The 19833-nt window shown below is 42.0% G+C and overlaps 1 protein-coding gene across 7 annotated transcripts in view; it reads left to right on the top strand.

Annotated features, from left to right (window-relative positions):
• Nucleotides 1–19833, top strand: part of RBM33 (RNA binding motif protein 33) — a 134404-nt gene that overhangs the window by 79331 nt on the left and 35240 nt on the right. For all 7 annotated transcript variants that reach the window (XM_033193532.1, XM_033193531.1, XM_033193535.1 and 4 more), the window contains 5 exons: nucleotides 10475–10607; nucleotides 11012–11355; nucleotides 12595–12903; nucleotides 14703–14990; nucleotides 17872–18528. In XM_033193532.1, the coding sequence (XP_033049423.1) occupies nucleotides 10475–10607; nucleotides 11012–11355; nucleotides 12595–12903; nucleotides 14703–14990; nucleotides 17872–18528 (1731 nt within the window). The remainder of the gene's footprint in view (nucleotides 1–10474; nucleotides 10608–11011; nucleotides 11356–12594; nucleotides 12904–14702; nucleotides 14991–17871; nucleotides 18529–19833) is intronic.

Genomic DNA, 19833 nt, shown 5'->3' with positions numbered 1-19833 from the left:
CAAACAGAAAACAGGAAAAGTGACACTGTGCGTTTCAGGAGACCTGCTATTTGTCAAACTTCTGTTTCAGAAAAGCAATAGTGTTAACAGTCAATGAGCAGCTGTTGGGATCTTAAAGCTTAAAAGTTAAACAATTTATTTGAATATTTAAACTCTCAAGTTCTATGAGAGCAGTGGCAAGCCACAGATCTGCCCGGGTGAGCTCTCCCTTGTGTCCAGTAGCATCTGACATTGCCAGAAAGGTAACCGTCCACCCCTGCTTTTTTTTTCTGAGACAGCATTCATTCTGTAGCTCAGGCTGGAATGCAGTGGTGTGATAGCACTTCACTGCAGCCTCAGCTTCCCGGGCTCAGGGGATCCTCTCACCACAGCCTCAAGTAGCTGGGACTACAGGTGTCTCCCACCATGCCTGGCTAATTTGTTTTTGTACTTTTTGTAGAGATTGGGTGTCACCATGTTGCCTGGGCTAGTCTCAAGCTCCTGGGCTCAAGCATTGGCCCACCTTAGGGTCCCAAAGTGCTAGGATTATAGGCGTGAGGCACTGTCCCCAGCTGAGGCAACCCTTTTCACTCTGGTTTATTTCATGGATCAGTCATTGAATGTTTTTTTCTGAGAGGTGTCTTGTATTATCTGCCCTCTTTTCTTATCCTGCTGCCACTTGACTGATATGCGGGCATTTGTCATCTTGGAAAATGGGCCGTCATGACTTCCTCCTGATTGGACTGGATTTATCTACCATTCAGGTGCTCTCTTTCCCTGGGCCAGCCTCCCCACCTATAAAGGTCAGTGTGTACTTCAGGTTCTTTGGATCCTGTGCACTTGGTGACATAATGTTACTCCCTCCTCACTGCCCTTCACCCAGCTGCTTCAAGAGTCAGCAGCCTGCCTGTAGCATGTACAGACTCCAGGCTACACTTGCAAATCCTTCTTTTCCCGTTCTTGCTCTATTTAACTAACTTCCAAGGTCAGAAATTGCCTTGTTTACTCACCCTGAGTAAATGGTTTCTTTCTACATCTTAGATAGCGTCTTTGGTCTTACCTCTTTAACGCAGGTCTTGTAGATTGGTCACATGAGTACTGATAATTTCTTTTACTTATTAAAGCCTACCATGGAATTTCCATGGCTATCTGACTTTTGACTTCATGTAGTACTTACTGGTTTTCTTGCCTCTGAAACACACATAGACTTGCACAATTACACTTACATATGTGATGATAAAACATATGATTAGGGACTGATTAGGGAATGTGAGAAAAATCCCTCCCCGTTTGCTGTTCATGCCAAGGAATCCCCAGTGTGCTCTGCAGGTAGGCAGCCTGGGTTTGAATTCAAGTTCTGCCACTTTCTAACCTTGTCCTAAGTGGAGGTTATTTAAATGGTCAGAAGATTTCTGTGAGCAGAATACCTACCTTATAGGGTTGTGATAAGGATTAAATGAGACAGCATGTGTATTAGTCTGTTTTCATACTGCTATAAAGAACTACCCCAAGACTGGGTAATTTATAAAGAAAAAAAGTTTAATTGACTCACAGTTCCGCATGGCTGGAGAGGCCTCAGGAAGCTTACAATCATGACAGGAGGCAAAGGGGAAGCAAGCAAGCACCTTCTTCACATGGTGGCAGGAGAGAGAGCAAAGTGGGGAAGTGCCACTTTTAAACCATCAGATCTTGTGAAAACTCACATACCATCATGAGAACAGCGTGGGGGAAACTGCCCTCGCGATCTAGTCCCCACCCACCAGGTCCCTCTCTCCACCTGTGGGGGTTATGGGTGGAGATGAGATGTGGGTGGGGATGCAGAGCCAAACCCTATTAGCATGGAACTGCTGGCCTCCCGCCAGTGACCATCACTCTTCTCCCAGCTGCAGGGGGAAGAAGCCAGTCAGCATGGTCCTCTCATTCGTTAACAGTATTACATAGAATACGAGTTAAAATGATTTCTTATCGGCCAGATGGAGTGACTCACGCCTGTAAACCCAGTGCTTTAGGAGGCCAAGGCGGGAGGATCCCTCGAGGCCAGGAGTTTCGGACTAGCGTGGGTAACACAGTGAGACCCCATCTCTACAAAAAATTTAAAAATGAGCCAGATGTGGTGGCTCATGCCTGTAGTCCTGGGCTCTCTGGAGGCTGAGGCAAGAGGATCACTTGAGCCCAGGAGTTTGAGGATGCAGTGAGCTATGATCGTGCCGCTACACTCCAGTCTGGGTGGCAGAGCAAGACTCTGTCTCTTAAAAAAAAGAAAAAAAAATTCTGTCATATATGTAAGAACTCAGTTCTGTTAATTTTTCTGTCTCTAAACCAGTGATCACCCGAGATCTTGGCTTCTCTTTGGTCCTTTGGTCCTAGTGCATGTATGTGTTTCACATCTGCTCAGCTCGAAAGCCTCAGGCAGTTCATTGCCCAAGGTCTAGGTCAGTACATCCTCACCTTTGTTCCTTCCTTCCTTCCTTCAGCCATTCAGCACCTCTCCCCGTGTTTTGTGGGCAGCTGGTTTTACAGCATGTTGCAGTACTTCCAGGTTGAGAATGTGAGCTTGGGGAATACCTTGCTATTACAAACAGGCATTTCATTCATCCATTACATATTTATAACCGCCTGTGTGCCAGGCACTGGGCCAAGCATGGAAACACATTGATGTATAAGGCAGGCCTGGTCTCAGCTCTCGTACCCGACAGTTGAAGGGCAGAGAGAAGTGGGAGTGGTTTGGAGAGATTCAAGAGACAAAGTTTCTAGGACTTGCTGGTACTTTATGAGGGATTTCTGATTTGATCTCAGAAATAAGAATGCAAACAGGGAATCTACTGGTTCGGTTTTTACCCTGTTTGGAAACATGGAAATATTACAGAAGACATGGACATATTTCAGAAGCTGTATTTACAATCTGTCTACAAAAACTGCTGCTGTCTACAAAAACATGTAAAAATGATAATGACATGTATGATGAACTTTTGTTATTTGCTAGATACTGTCCTAAGGACTTTCCCGCCCCTGTGAGGTGGGTACTATTGTTATCGCTGTTTCGTAGGTGAGCAAACTGAGGCCCAGACAGATTCAGTCATGAGCTCAAGGCTGTAGCTGGTAAGTGGCTGGGATGGAGACAGGGCTGGGAGAGCTGTCAGGTTAGATGATGAGTGCTGCTTCTCCACCTGGGCACCTGCAGGATCGCTGGAAGTTAGAATAAAGTTCTGCTTGAACATTAGTGATGGATTTTAAAGGCTTTTATTTTCCACTGAGTGTGGAAAAACTATCATGAGAGAGAGAGAATTTTGGAGGCTTTGTTATGTATCAGTAACATTTAAATACCAGTGACTGTGCATTTAGACAGCATGTAAATAGTCAGTTAAAGGAAAGAGAGTTCTGGGAAGAGATGAAAATCACAACGTTAAAGTTCCAGGGAAATCTTCCAGGGAATCTGATAGTGCTTAGAGACCTAAGAAGTAAAGTACCTAGTTCTCAGGTGGCTTGGAATTTTTATGGAAAACTAGGTTTGTGGACTAAACTCTTTGAGTTTATTCTTCTAATTCAGTAACTCTTTTCTTTTGGAAAAAGGATGAAAGGGCTAAAGACGGAGTCCTTTTCCCTGATCACAACCTGTGGCAAAGTAAAAAAGCGAACCTTGGTTGACTCTCTGCTCAGGGTGGAGTGGAGGCCAGTCTACTTTCCCAGTTACGTTTTGCCTTAGCTATAATGAGAAAAATCTGTCTTTTTGAGGACTTGAAATTAACTGCCTGATGGAGGGTGGGAAAAAGGGTTTATAAAGAGCCCTGCTGCAGCAGCTGCATGGCCAGTGCTGTGGTGCCCACCTTATCCAAGGGGTGTGTACTGCAAGTCCCCCCAGTAGAGACCATGGTTTTTCCTGTACATGCATACCTAGGATGAAGTTTAATTTACAAATTAGGCACAATAAGAGATGAACAACAATAGCTAATCATACAATAAAACAGTTACTACTCTTGCATTTTGGAGCCATTGTTAAGTAATATATGAGTTACTTGAATGCAAGCTCTGCAGTACTGTGACAATCAATCTGATAACCAAGACGTTGACCAAGTGACTAATGGGCTAGCATGCAGGGTGTGTCTTCAGCATGGATCCTCTGGACAAGGGTATGATTTCATTCCCCAGGGTGGACGGAGCAGGATGGCAAGAGATTTGGTCATGCTGCTCAGAAAGGTGTACAGTGTACAGCTTATGAATTGTTTATTTCTGGAATTTCCCATTTAATATTTTCAGATTTCAATTGATGATGTGTAACTCAACCCCAGAAAAGGAAACTGTGGATAAGTGAGGACCTCTGTACTATTGAGGATGCGACTTGTGGCACTAAGATAATATCATGGAACTTAGAAGAAATACAGAATTTTCTAAGAAATAGCGTTTTCCAGTTCTAAGCCCAGTAAGAAAAGCCATAATAAATATTAGGGATTCACCTGTTAAATAATGAAGATTGAAAGATCAGGACCTCTTTCAGCTTGTTCTAATTATAGGCAAAATTTAAAGAGAACTGGCACTTCCCTGGCATGAGAGCTGAGTGACAAAAGGCCAGCTACAGAAGCAGCCCTTCCTTCTGCTCCTGGGGAGGAGCTCTGCCTGCTGCTGGGTGGTCCTGTGGGAACAGTGCACCCTGCAGCTGCACACCTGGCAACTGGCACACTGGAAAGGGGTGAAGGGGAAACTGAGCCGAGATCGGAGAGAGTGGAAGTGCATAATTACCTGTCATTCTGAGTGACTGATACATCAGGCTTTGCTTTACTCTTTGTTAAGATTGGCAAAAGAATTGTAAATTGATTAAAAATGTTCACGCCCAGTGATGCTGATTTCCAGCTGTTAATACAATAAAAATGTGTTTAAGGGTTAAGTGGAAACAGCCCCAAAGGACTCTCCCGCTTTCTCTGAAAGTACATTTTACTGTTCCCGTTCTTTCTGGCACCTCCCGATGTCTGCTTTTTTGCCAGCTCATTAGCATAGTAGTGACTGATAGAGCTAATGAGTTACGAGCCCTGAAGTGTGCTGACTGTAGTTAGGGCTGACGGCCTGTCAGCACATCGGTGGCCGACTTTCACCTTCTGTTCTACTTCAGCATACTGTTCCTATCTTTTAAATGAAAAATCTGACCAAATGTATAATAGAGTGAGAATTTATGTTTATTTTTAACAAATAGACTGTTGCTAAAAATTAGCAGCAAGTCCATTACTCATGGTAGAAAGTGATGTTTAGATGCAGGTGGATGCAGAGAAGGGTGGGAAGGAGGTGCGGTGAGGATGCTGAGGGCCTTGCAGGCAGAGGGGACAGCTGTGTGGTGGAATCACTAGAAGGTGCTCAGAGGTGTGAAATTATCCTGGGCAGTGAGAGAAGGGCGAAAAACTGCTGATTGACACTGATGAGCCAGTTAAAATAAAATAAAAGCTTTTAGTGATTCCAATTCATGGGATTCTTCATGTTCCAGCCTTTAGGAGCCCGGCCACAGGGGTAGAGGAGTCAGAGGCTTGGGTCCATCTGGGCCCTGTGTCAGGCGTCTCCTGATACAGGGAGGTGACCAGAGAGTGAAACAGGGACAGGAGAACGTAAAGGTTCTGCGCCAAGGGTTACAAGAGAAGCCGTTTTCTGTAGTAATTTTGCATTTTGGCTGAGACAGAAATGTAAGAGTGAACATTTTTCAAGGAAATACCCTGTGATGGAAAGGGGAAGTGCGTAATGTGTAATGTGACGAGTGTCCAGTGTCCACCTTCTGAGTTGGGGGTACACTACCATTTTTATATCTAAGTTGGGGAAAAGTAACCCAAATTTAGTAATTTTGATAAGATTTCTTATTATATGGGTTGAAACTCCCTCCACTGTGTTTTTATTATGTCATGAATAAAATGAACCCTTGCAGGAGCTTTAACTTGGTTTTCTTGAATATTGAAATCCCTGATGTGGTTGAGTGAACTTACAGAAAAATAAAAATTCTAAAATAGTGCTGTGACCTTGGACCAGTGATTTAATGTCATAAGTTTTAGTTTCCTCGCTGTGTGTTGATGAGTTCATGGGGCCCTGGTATCGACAGTGGTGACAGCGTCATACCCAGGAATTCCTGGACTCTGCCAGTGGACTGGGGGCCTGAGTTCCCTTCGGTCCTCATTCTAAAGTGGCTGCTTATAAAATGTTGGTTCTTGACTGGTCCATGTTGAATTCGCCATGCTTGTTTAAGTTCTGCAAGAATCCCTGCAGTTGTCAGTCACTGTGTGGTAGGGAGTGTGTAGGAGCATTTGCTCAGCTGTAAAAGGCTGTGAGTCCTGGCAAGTAGAAAGAATGGCCATTCGCATTGCTAGTACTTTCCTGTTTTGTCACCTAGAACCTGAGCCTTGATTTAGAACCCACTTCCCCAACTCTAACCCGTGCTGAGACTTTGTTCTTAGGTCTCCTAATCTGGCTCCCACTAGGCATCAAGACCTACCAGAAAAGTAAGAAAATGAACATTTAATTCAGTCAGTCTCTTTGTGAGCACCTCCCAGGTTCCAGACTTGGCAGATAGAGGCCCACACCTCATCCCGGCTGTTACTCGGGGCTCCTTCTCCCTGACCCACTCTTGCTGTCACCTGATGCCCAGTGTGTGCCTGGCTGCACTAGTGCCAGCCAGATTTACCAGTTTGTCTTTTAACTGGTCTGTAATTTCAAGAACATCAACAGACCCACTGTTGGTGAGTTGGCTTGGACTTTGAAGTTGCTCTAGTCCAGTTTGCTTTGAGATCGTGCCCAGCAGGCGGTGCTTCTCCTCCTGAGTGAGTGCTTCTGTGTGTTGAGGATGTGTTTATTGCTGGGAGAGTGTTAGAAACCTCCTCCCTCTGTTGAATCGAAATCAGCCCCATCCAAACTCTTATCTAGGTGGTTGGGCAAACCAACATCAAACCTACTTGTGGTTGATCTTGACTCAGTTACATGAAGAGAGCTATCATAACCACACTTAACATTGGAAATGGTTTTTCATAGTTTCCAGAGGTGTTACTAATTTCGTATTTGTAAGCTAAAATGTCATAAAATACCCATTTTTCATTTGAAGAGTTTACATTTGAGTGATTTTTACTTTTCACAACTATTAGCTTGTTTCAGGCTGTGATCTTGTCTCTTTTTGGTGTCTCAGTGACATCATTTTCATCCATATGTTTTACATTTCTCAATGCAAATTCTTTTAATGAATCTTGCTGGTTCCCTTTGTATTTATCTGTTTGAAACGCCTCCCGTGTGCCTCCTCCCCAGAAATAAGTGTAGTCAAGTGTGCATTGAAACAGCTTAAGGAAACAGGCTGAGTAATTGGAAAAGGATTTTTATTCAGGACCACCATTGCCAATTTGCGTGGGTTGGAAACAATGTGATCAGTCAAACCTCTCTGCATGCAGAGGCAGGCAGTTTGTTTTATTCCGTGTCATTCTGAGAAGCATCATTTAAACGTTTTTTTGAAGTAATGCAGAACCTTGATTGCTAATTTATTGTCATTCAGAAAGTTTGGAAGATTATTTTAAGACATGTTTTGAAATGCTTGCACAGCTACTCTGCAACTTACGGTGGGTTACATCAGGATGAGGCCGCTGTAAGTTGCAGACATCGTAAGTTGGACCATTGTAAGTCAGGAACTGTCTGTATATGTCAGAATCGTGTTGATGCACAAAAGTGGAGATGGAATACTGATGCTTTACTTTATAAATAGAACATTTAAGTTACCCGGAGGAATACAATATGATTTTGGAGGAGATACATTCATGCTCACACCATGTGTTTCATTGACTTCAAACAAAAGATGAAAATATTTTAAAACGAGGAAAAAGCTTTGGCAGTGGAGAAAGCAGGCAAGCTCATTGAAATTCCTCATGCAGATTTAGTGAGTAACAGTATGTAATGGCCTGTGCTATTAGAAGTATTTTTCTAGCATATTATTAGCAAAGTAAAGATATTAAATATTCAAGAATATTGGCCAGGTGTTGTGGCTCATGCCTGTAATCCAAGTACTTTAGGAGGCTGAGGTGGAAGAATTGTTTGAGCCCAGGCGTTCGAGACCAACCTGGGCAACGTAGCAAGACCCTGCCTCTACAGAAAAACTAGCTGGATATGGTGGCATGCTCTGTAAGTCCTAGCTACTCAGGAGGCTAAGGTGGAAGGATCCCTTGAGCCCAGGAGTTTGAGGCTCCAGTGAGCTGATTGCACCACTGCACTCCAGCCTGGGTAACAGAGTGAGACTCTGTTTCTTTCTCTCTCTCTCTCTCTCTCTCTCTCTCTCCCCCTCCCTCCCTCCCTCCTCCCTCCCTCCCTCTCTCCCCCTCCGTCTCTCCCTCTCTCCCCCTTCCTCTCTCCCCCTCCTCTCTCCCCCTCCCTCTCTCTCCCCCCCTCTCTCCCCCCCTCAAAAAAAGAGATCCATATCGAAGTATCTTATCAGTGAATTTTCAAATTATCATTATGATAAAGTGTACACATTTATTAGGGATGAAAGACCGTGTATATGATATGTATTCTCACTTACAAATATATTCCTCAGTTACTGACTTTTATTGGGTTCATTGTGTCTTAATTGATGTCTTTATCTAGAGAAGTGACACTCCCTAATGTCAGGCAATAGTATGGTATGGATTTCCTTGTTTCACCTAAAGTAATAAAAGCTATGAGAGTTTCAGCTTTGGACTTCCTGTTGTACATGTTTCAATAAGTGCCTAAAGTTTATGTTTTTATAAAGATGTAATATTTGTGTGTTAAACATTTCTTTATTATTTTGTAGCCAACAATCTTAAGGGTTTATGGTGTTTATACTAGTGTTCATTTTGTCTGTTCTCTCAATGCCATGGGTAGAACAGACTTTTGCAGGGAGAAGGAAGGGAAATGCAGTGTGGAAGAGCATTTTCTTTCTTTTTTTTTTTGAGACGGAGCCTGGCTGTGTCACCCAGGTTGGAGTGCAGTGGCCGGATCTCAGCTCACTGCAAGCTCCGCCTCCCGGGTTCACGCCGTTCTCCTGCCTCGGCCTCCCAAGTAGCTGGGACTACAGGCGCCGCCACCTCGCCCGGCTAGTTTTTTGTATTTTTTTTTTTTGTGTAGAGATGGGGTTTCACCCTGTTAGCCAGAATGGTCTCAATCTCCTGACCTCATGATCTGCCCGTCTCAGCCTCCCAAAGTGCTGGGATTACAGGCTTGAGCCACCGTGCCCGGCCGAAAGAGCATTTTCAGTGCTAGAAAATGTTGCTTTTCGAGGGAATAGCGAATTAGTAATAAAATGACAGGCCAAGGCATTGAGATTGTAAGTTTGTGAGAAGAGTAATACTTAAAAGTTGTGAAATAATTAACTCAGTTTCAAAGAACAAGGTGCTATTAAATGAAAATTATTTTGATGATAGTTAATAGTTCATTCTTTTTGGAGCAGTGAAAAAGTGGTGAACATTTCTTTACCTTTATGCTGCTGCTTAGGTCAATACAGTAGTTTAAAAAATCTCCCTGAGTACCTGAAAGGCCAACTGAAAAATGAAGTAATTTTAATTTGTCTCTAAAGAGTTTTAGTAACATGTAGTTTTTGAAAAATGTTAATCTGTAAGAATTTGCTTAAATTTTTTTATCCAAAGGACTCTGTGTACTGTTTTGTTTGTAATAATTTAGTTTCTTAAACATTTCACATTTTTCTGTTAAGTCAGGAATTGCTGATTGAATTTTTCTTCTAAAGTGAAGCAGTTTCGTAGCTGCAGCCTACAGTCGTGTTAAATATTAGCAAAGATGAGCGTCTGTAAAAAGAGAAATGTCACGATGGTGTTTTGGATTCATGGGAAAGAGGCCAATAATTGGATGGATTTCAATAAGCTTAAAAATAATATTCTTGTTTTACAATGACATTAAGACATTGACTTAATTTCTAGTTGCTGTGTTTTGATTTTTGGTCATTTAGGATGGCAGAATCACCTGTTGCTGAACACTTAGTTTTCATGTTAATATGTGCGGTCATGTGCTGTGTGAGGATGTTTTGGTGAATGGTGGACTGCATAGACAGCGGTATTTCCGTGAGATTATAATACTGTATTTTATTGTAACCTTTTCTAGGGTTGGGTGTGTTTATATCCACAGATACTTAGCATTGTGCGACAGTTGCCTACAGTATTCAGTACAGTCATATGCTGCCCTGGTGGGTAGCCTTCAAGCTACTAGTGTGTACTATACAGGCTAGGTGTGTAGAAAGCTCTACCATCTAGGGGTGTGTGTGTTTGTGGTTACAATACACTCTGTGGTGTTCGCGTGATGGAATCACCTAAGGATGCATGTCAGAATGTATCCTTGTCATTAAGGATGCATGACTCTGTGTGTGTGTGTGTGTGTGTGTGTGTGTGTGTGTGTGTAGAAAGAGAAAGACAATGACTGTTAAGAGACACATTACTTGACATTTTCAAGGAAAACTTGGAACCAGGTCTATATTTCTGAAAATTACATACCATTTTTCTGTCCTTCTCCCTGTTTCTCTCTTGTTGTTCTTTAGGGCCCACCAGAATTTCCACAGCATACACCCGGACCTGTTCCCAACAGTTTCAGCCAGCCCCCACGACTCCCTCTCCAGGACCAGTGGAGAGCCCCACCCCCGCCTCAGGAGCGAGACCCTTTCTTCTTAGGAGGTACAGAAAGAGTGAGTGGTGTGGAGTAACAGCAGAAGCTGTGTTGGGTGATGTGCCCAAACACATTTATTTTGTAAACTGAATTTAACTAACCCAGTTGGAGATGTTGTTAGGAATGCCAGGTTTTTGTACCACAGCAGTTCTGCCTATCATTTCAGCTGCTAAAATTGGATATTGTTGGTATCCAAAATGGGAGCATCTCACATAAAGGAGGAATTTATGTATAGAAAATGACAAATGAAGCAATCTAGAAATAAGAGGCAAAATCCGGAATTGTTTCCAAATACTCATAACCTGTCAACACTTGTGATTTTTCCCCACATTAGGATAGTGCTTCAGATTGCTTTTCTGAGCAGCACGTGGTCTTTTTAACCCGAAGTTAATAATGTTGTGTTACCTTTCAGTTTCAGGTGAACCGAGATTCCCGAGCCATCTTTTTCTGGAACAGCGAAGTCCCCCTCCACCGCCACCGCCTCCTACCCTTCTTAACAGCAGCCATCCTGTTCCTGCTCAGAGTCCTCTACCATTCACTCAACCAGGACCAGCATTTAATCAGCAAGGACAGCAGCCAGTGTTCCCGAGGGAGCGGCCCGTACGACCCGCCCTGCAGCCCCCAGGTCCGGTGGGGATTCTGCACTTCAGCCAGCCTGGGTCGGCCAGCACACGGCCCTTCATTCCTCCTCGACAGCCGTTCCTGCCGGGCCCAGGACAGCCGTTCCTGCCCACACACGCACAGCCCAACCTGCAGGTATGCGTCCTGAGCAAACCTTCAGGGAAAACGTGTAGCTTTGAGTCTTTGTGTTTCATAAAGTTAAACATTTTTATTTGAGCCTACTAATTTATGGTTATTTAAAGAATAAGGGTATTCGTCTTAAATGTACTGTTTATTAAAGACAACTTTTTTTGACATTGTTGCTTACCTCAATACAAGAAAAAAATGAGAAAATGTCATTTTTTGGGAATTGAAAAATGCTACTTATTAGGATTTTTTAAAGGCTCTACTAATAAAATTAGGACATGTTTTGATAATACCTTTGCTCATCTGTATAAAATGTCATGAAAGGTTTACCAGTGGAAATACTTTGTCAGATTACATTCCTGCAGTAGACAGTTTTGAAGAGTCTTTGCATGGGGGGAAGAAAATGTTGCTGTTCACTGGTTATTTGAGGGCCTTGAGTGCCCTCTGCTGACCGGCTTCTGCTTCATGGGTTGACATGTGTCTGTAGATCTTACCAAGTTTATATTTCTTCTTGTATTGTAGGGTTACTATTAAAATACATAGCGATGATAAACTTGAATCAACTATTTAAAAACACATGGAATATGTATCTAAGCTAAAAAAGGAAAATGAGTATTATCTAGGGTGTTAAAGGAAGATAAAATGTTTTTAAGAATTTTTCTTTTTATTAAAAAAATACAATTAATATATCTCTATTGCAGAATCTTAGAGTATATGTAAGTACAAGAAAGGAAATTAAATACTCTCGTTACCTAGAAACAATTCAGGAGCATTTTTTTTGGTCTTTTTTAAAATGCACATCTTCTCGCCACCTGCTTTTTTTCCTCCAGTGTAATGTATCATTGGATCTTTTCATGTCAGTGAGTTGGTTTTGATGCCATCATTTAAGAGTGCTGTTCACGGCTCCCTTTCATGCTGTCTGTGTGTTTGCATGTGTGTAGACTGGTTTCCGTACTTCAGTATCATAGTGCTACAGGGAATATACTTTAGAGTTACGAGTTTGCATACTTATTTCTTTAGGACAATTCAATCCTAGAATTACTGGATTAAATATAAAATTTAAGGTAATAGCTTCTGTCTTATTACTGCATTTAAGATAGTATTACCTTCATCAGCAAGTCTAAAATGAAGTTTTGGTACCAGTGAAAGTGCCTTTCTTGTGTTGAGGTTTTTAAGGAAATGACTGAAGTGATTATGCCCGGTATAACCATTTGTGAACTGTTATTTCTCTTTCTTTGGACATGGAAGGGGCCATTGCATCCTCCATTGCCCCCTCCACATCAGCCTCAGCCTCAGCAACCTCAGCAACAGCCCCCACCGCAGCATCAGCCTCCGCACCAGCCCCCGCACCAGCCCCCGCCCCAGCACCAGCCCCCGCCCCAGCACCCGCCACAGCACCCGCCGCAGCACCAGCACCACCACCACCACCACCTGTCCGTCCCGCCCCCTCCTTTGATGCCGATGTCTCAGCCACAGTTCCGGCCTCATGTACAGACCGCTCAGCCTCAGGCCAGCAGCAGCCGGATGCAGTGCCCCCAGCGCCAGGGGCTGCGGCATGTAAGTGTCAAGGGGTGTCTTCCCTGTGTCTTCCTGGGAGGCCTTTTAACTTACAGGACTTGAGGGGCATCATTTGTAGGTCAGAATACTTTCTAATTCTGATTTCAACTTTTAAAACGTGTAGTACATAGTTCTGAAGTGAATCCATGTTTTAAAAAGCACTCAGGTGGTTGTTTTCTGGACAACAATAATTGATAAGATACTCCTTTTGTGTCCCAAAGACTGTGTTAATATTTACTTAAGCATCTTTCTTATATCTAGATATTTCTATAGCGATAGATAGGAATTAATAGACATGTAACTTTAGAACATATTTTTGAGGGTAGTCACTTTCCCTTTACCAGTGGCTTATTTTTTGATGTGTAGATTATCTCTGTCTTTTTGGTCTCTGAATAAATACATAAATGAATTCAGGAAAAATACGTTGACTGTTCTGTTGCCAGGTACTACTCTAGTCCTGGGAATACAACAGTGAACAGAAGAGACAAATTCCTTTCCTTCAAGGAGCTTATGGTCAGTCCAGAGAGATTAGCGTACGTTTATTTGTGGAGTTGTGTTCTCAGGCACCATCAGCAAATGTGTGATTTGTCATGCATTAAAAGAAACTGGGAAACAATGCATTGCTCTGAAAATAAAAGGCCACAGTCATTGCCCTTGTCCTCCATTAAATACATATAAGAAGCTTTTGTAATTTGGATTTTAGGAAAAAGACAGAGTGTGGCTAGTGGTCAGGGTTTTTGCCTCCATTAAATATATATAAGAGGCTTTTGTAATTTGTCTTTTAGGAAAGAGACGCAATGTGGCTAGTGGTCAGTGATCAGGGCTCTTGCCTCCATTAAATATATATATGAGACTTTGTAATTTGATTTTTAGGAAAAAGAGACACAGTGTGGCAGCTAGTGGTCAGTGGTCAGGGTTCTCACCTGTCAATCTTTTTTTTAGTATTGTCTCCTTTTCACCCTTGAGCTTTAGGCATGTCACTTAGCTACTTGGAATCTCAGTTTTCCTGATACTTGCCTTTCTTTCTTAAAGTAACATCACAACTAAAGTGATATGAACAGTAAGAAAGGATTTATAAATCTGAGAAGAGGGTGCTTTATAACCTGGGATATAAAGAATAATGGTAGTCTATTCTCATGACCCTTGTGCACTGGGATATTTGACCTGTGTGACCGCGGAGATCCCCCTGCCTCTCCCCTCCTCCCTTCCAGCTCTCTCGTGTTCTCTTTGCCTCCTCCAGGTGTTGGTTCTCTCTTGAGAGTCCCCAGGATGAACATGACTAAGCATTTCCTCTTGAGTAAAACGTTCTGGCACCTTTCTTCTCCCTGGGGTCATGTTTCTTAGGACATTGACCTGATGCTTGGTTCTTTCCTTGTTCCAGCTTAAATTTAAGTGACTAGGTAAAATAGTAGCATGTGAATCCTGTTGATCTCTGGTGGCAGAGAGAGTGCTTTTTTGGCTGTGTCAGTTCTTTTAAAACTGTCAGTCCCTTTATTGAAGCACCTGCTAAATATCAGCCTGGTGTAATTTCTATAAAGAGGAGCCTGTCTGTAGGCAAGTATGACACCTTTACCAATGGAAGTCCTTAACGTTAGGATGAGGCATGCTGCCACATGGATCCGGTACATTTATGTATGAGAAAAAAAGTATTAACCAAGGAGAAAAGTATCCGCTCCCCAAAAGAGAAGTCATTTGCTGATGAGAATGATTTATTGTGTTTTTATTTAATAATGTGCCTTTTAATGTTCCTTCTGCCAACTTTCCACTTACAATTAGAATTTCTTTCTTTTTGTGAAAAGAATACAACTTCTCAGAATGTAAGCAAGCGACCCATGCAGCAAATGCAGCCCACTGCGCCAAGGAACAGCAATTTGCGTGAATTACCCATAGCGCCATCACACGTGATAGAAATGAGCAGCAGCCGCTGCTCTGCCACACCCTCAGCGCAAGTGAAACCTATCATCAGCTCTTCCCCACCCTTACGGGCCGTGGCGGGTTCCAGGAGCTCACAGGGAAAGACGGAAGTAAAAGTCAAGCCAGCTAGCCCTGTGGCTCAACCTAAAGAAGAAGCAAAAACAGAACCAGAGGTAGGACACTTCTCTTATTAACAAATGTTGGTCTCAAACAAGAAGCCTTATAATCAACTTGGATGTCTCAGTTCGCTTTCATTTAGTAAGTTATTCACAAAATCTTCCTGCTTTTTTCACCTGGGCCTTTTTTTTTTTTTAACCTAACAGCCGTGTTTATTAAAAAAAACTTGTATTCTCTCTAGTTTACAAGATTAGATTTTATTTATATACGTGTACAGTTACTGTTCCGTTATATAGAATTGACATATAGTGGGGCTTAACAAACCTTTTCTGTAAAAGGCCCAAGTATTTTATAGATACTGTAGGCTTTATAGTCCAGACTGTCGTCATTACCCCCTCGCCATTTTAGCACAAAGGCAATTTAAATATAGTTCTTCCGCCAATAGATGTGGCTGCGTTCCAGTAAAACTTTACTTATAAGACCAGGTGGTGGACCAGATTCAGCCCGTGGGGTGTCATGTGCCGACACCTGGTGAATCCAGTATTTTTCTGCGACTGTTTCTTAATTTACATTATTAACTTCTAGAAGATAGGACCAATTTTCTTGTTGGTCTTTAAAATTTCTGGGGGTTTGCTTTGTGTTGAATTACAATTATATATGTTGTTGCTGCTGTTTCTAATTTTTCAGTAGGCACAGAATGTAGTAAGTATGAATAATCAATGCAGCTCAGTCTTGACCTGGCTTTAGTCGAGGCCGTCTTCTCCCACAAGCCTCAGTCTCTTCATCTGGTAAAGCGGGGTCGGCCAGGGCGGCCTGTGCAGAGGGCTGGCACCTGGAGGGCGTGTCAACCTTAGTGAAATGTGTGTGGAGTGCTCTGAAGCAGTGCAATGGGTTAAACTTGTCCAATATCGGTGTCATGAAGAATGACTTTAGATAAGAATTTAGGCAAGTCATGCTTTCTTAGTTTCATAAAAACCAGTTAACACTGGTTTTAGCCTTTTAATCAGTTCATTTTTTTTTCAGTCAGATTTTCTTCTGATACATTATTGTAGCAGTTGTAATGTGTTGTTTACCAAATTGGAAGTACAAAGTTGAAATATTAACATACGATGAACTCTTAATTAGAACACAAGTGACTTTTGGTTTTAAAATCAGTATGTGAAAAAATAATGTAGATTTACAAACTGGATTGGAATAGTTTATAAAGAAGTCTTTGATAAAAGTTTTATTATGCTTCTGGTGTGTATAGCCAGCTTCTAACTCAGTACGTATTACTGATTTGCTTCAGAAAAATGAAGTCACACACTCGTTACTTATATAACAATAGGGCTACCTAATAGGGGAAGTTGCCTTTCAGGTATCCTGCTGGCACATCTGGCTTTCAGTTCCTTCCATGATAGTTGATTTAGGCGAACTTCTAAAGGATTCTTCCATAGAGTTATTTCAAAAAGATGCCTTGAGTGAAATGGAACCTGTAGGTCACTGTAGTATAAATGGAATGTCTTGATTTATTTTCTTTTAATTTTCTCTCTCTATATAAAGGGGTCCAGGATTATATATATATTTTTACTTTTTAAAAGAAAGGTCTTCTGTTTGTTTTGCTTAGCTAACTGTGACTTATTTTCTTATGTCCCCCCAACTTGATGATGATATAATAAAGGGTGAATCTGCTTAGTCGGTAGTCTTTCCAAGTATTTCAGTTGCTGTTCTGAACATGCTTTAACTCTTTCTTGACTGCATGGGAAGAAATTCCAAAGACTAGTAATTATTCCTGTGTTTTGAGGCAGTGGCGCCTTGGGTCCTGTTAATATGTCCCCGGCCGTCTGCTCCCCCAATGCCCATGTCCCTTCTGTCCACTATCCCCCCAGATGTCACGTCTTGCTCTGTATGCCTGCCTGTATAAACAGCCTCTCACCCACCTTCATTTTTGCGGTTTGAAATCTGCCCTAGATGTGAATTTAGAGAAGAGAGTTGGTCAGAATTGCTTCCAGGTAGATAAGTAATCCCTGAGTGAGGGCTGGCACTAGGCACTCAAGCTCCAGGGCACCAGCCGACTCCTCAGCTGTGCTTTTGTCCTCAGTTCCTAATTCTTAAGGTTTATTTAGAGAAAGTAAGATGGTGAAATAGCTGAATTCTAGATAGATTAAATCTTGTTACATTCCTTTATACGGGGTCTGTGGATATGGATGATTTTTAAAGAATATTATAATTCTTTAAAAATGCTTAACTTTTTATACATTTTCCTTATTGGATGCTTTTTATGAAAGTTACTGGACTTGTTCAAAGATTTTTTTTGTATTGACTTGCAGAATGGTTTGGAGCTTGGAATATTAAAGGCGTTCCTTATATACCATTAATATTCCAATACTGCAATTGGCAACATTTTGATTCTGAGGAGAGTGCATGAGTTCAAGGTCAGAGAGATTGGCTTGTGCTGTTCATTATAACCAATTATTCTGTGACAAATGAGTTTGAGATCAGGCTGAAAATTCTGTACGAAAAATCAATAGTTCTAATCAGAGCCTTTCAGGTCATTTACACCCCACCTTTTGTTGGTTTGTCAGGGAAGAGCCAGATAAAACCTGTGTGACAGCAGGCCTCCCTACTGCTGCCATTCCTGTTTGAAACATATTTTGATATCTTAAATGAATAGTTTAATTGGTTTCAAATTTGTAAATGAGTGGAAATTTACATTATTTCATTTTTAATATTCTGATAAGATTTTCCAAAGTAGCTTTAGCTGTGTGGGTTTTTTTTTTCCCCCTCTCCCCAGAGGAAGGAGTTATACTTAACGTCTTCAAACAGATTTTGAATGACTTCTTTCAGATACTGAATTAAAGGACTTTTGGTAAATGTCTTCTTGTAGTTTATTGAAATTGACTGGAATGGGCACCTTGCCTGTATAGCAAAGTAAACCGTGTATGTTTTCCATTTTAGTTTCCTGATGAAGATGAGGAAACAAGGTTATATCGCTTGAAGATAGAAGAACAGAAACGCCTAAGAGAAGAAATCCTGAAACAGAAGGAGTTACGGCGGCAGCAGCAGGCTGGTGCCAGGAAGAAGGAGCTGCTGGAGAGACTTGCGCAGCAGCAGCAGCAGCAGCAGCAGCAGCAGCTCTATGCTCCCCCACCCCCAGCAGAGCAGGAAGATCAGGCGCTGTCACCATCACCCACCAATGGTAACCCACTGTTGCCCTTTCCAGGTGCACAGGTCAGACAAAATGTGAAAAACAGACTTCTTGTTAAAAACCAGGATGTCAGTATTTCAACCGTTCAGCCCAAAACATCAAATTTTGTACCATCCAGTGCCAACATGCAGTATCAAGGACAACAGATGAAACCACTGAAACATTTGAGACAGACCAGAACAGTTCCTCAAAGTCAGACTCAGCCGCTGCATAAAGTACTCCAGATCAAACCCACAGATGTGGAGGAGCCAGCTGTGCCCCAGACTCCTCGAGTGGCGTCCATCCAGGGCCGGCCCCAGGACACAAAGCCTGGCGTGAAAAGGACTGTCACGCACAGGACAAACAGTGGTGGTGGAGACGGGCCCCACATCAGCTCCAAGGTCAGGGTGATTAAGCTGTCAGGTGGGGTAAGTTGACAAGTTTTATGAGAGCTTCTTTGAGTCTGTGTTTCACATAGAATGCCCTCATTTGCAGAGAATATTTTTGAAGAAAGAATTAAAAATGACCTCTGTTGCAGTCTTGTAACCAACCTCTACCTACTTGAAGTTGGTATAAGAGTTGTCGCTTGACGGCGGGCATATGTTCTGAGAAATGTGTTGTTAGTCAGTTTCGTCATTGTCTAAACATCCTAGCATGTACTCACACACAGATGGCACAGCCTGCTGCACACCTAGGCTATACGGTACAGCCTGTTGCTCCCTCGCCACAAGTCTGTGCAGCATGTTACTGTACTGAATGCTGTAGGCAGTTGTCACACAATGGTGAGTAGTTGTGTGTCGAAATGTATCTAACATAGTGAAGGTACAGTAAAAATACAGCGTCATAACCTCATGGGACTGCCTTTACAGGTGTCGCCCATCTGAGCAGAATGTTGTTATGAGGCACATGTTTTAGTTTTCTCTTTTGAGTCTTAATGAAAGGCCAGTGTGACAATCCCTAAATTAGATATTACTCAGTTTTAGCCTCCTCTTGTAGATAATTTGTGATAAAATCATTACGTTTGTTTTGGAGATAACTTTTCCTTTACACAAATCATTTGTTGTGTATAGCTTTAGATTCAGTGAGCAGCTGTGGGCACAGTGGGAGTGGTGGGCAGCGCAGGTATGTGTCTAATTTTCATCAACTGTGTCCCAGACTATTGGACTACTACTTGTTTTCTGTTTTCAGTTTGTCCCATTAAAAAAAAAAAAAAAGACATCATAGAATTTAGAATTGAAGTCCTGTATGCTCTTACCACATGCTTTCGGAAGTGGAGCATGCCTCATTTCTTTCTCTTTCTTTTGATCAGTGTCCGTATCAGGTCATTCTCAGTCAGGCACAGGAAGTCCAGTTTTCCACTATAGTTTGGATAAGTTTAGCACTCTAAAATAAAACCAGACACTGCAGATAGATTTCCACTGCAGAAGATTCTTCCATAAAGAAGTGATCTGTCGAACACTTGCTTCTTTATCCCACCATATAGTCTTACTTAGTTGTGGTAAGTAGCTCTCATCTGTTGTTTTCATGAAAACAAATTCTATAACAAATTCAATGGTCTCTGTAATTGCTGTGCTCTATAAAAGTGCTATTCATTGTATGCAATTTTATACTGTAAACTGAGGAAGAAAGTAGGAATGTTGTAAACATATGCTTCTAGAGTAAACCAGCTAGCAAAGATTGCTGTGAAAGACACAAAATATATATACAGTAAAAAAAAGAAAATAACATCTCTC

The sequence above is a fragment of the Trachypithecus francoisi genome, unplaced genomic scaffold, assembly GCF_009764315.1.
Source record: "Trachypithecus francoisi isolate TF-2019V2 unplaced genomic scaffold, Tfra_2.0 Lachesis_group4, whole genome shotgun sequence".
In the NCBI taxonomy this organism is placed as follows: Eukaryota; Metazoa; Chordata; class Mammalia; order Primates; family Cercopithecidae; genus Trachypithecus; species Trachypithecus francoisi.
Note: the sequence above shows the minus strand (reverse complement) of the source record. Positions and strands in the feature narration are given on the sequence as shown.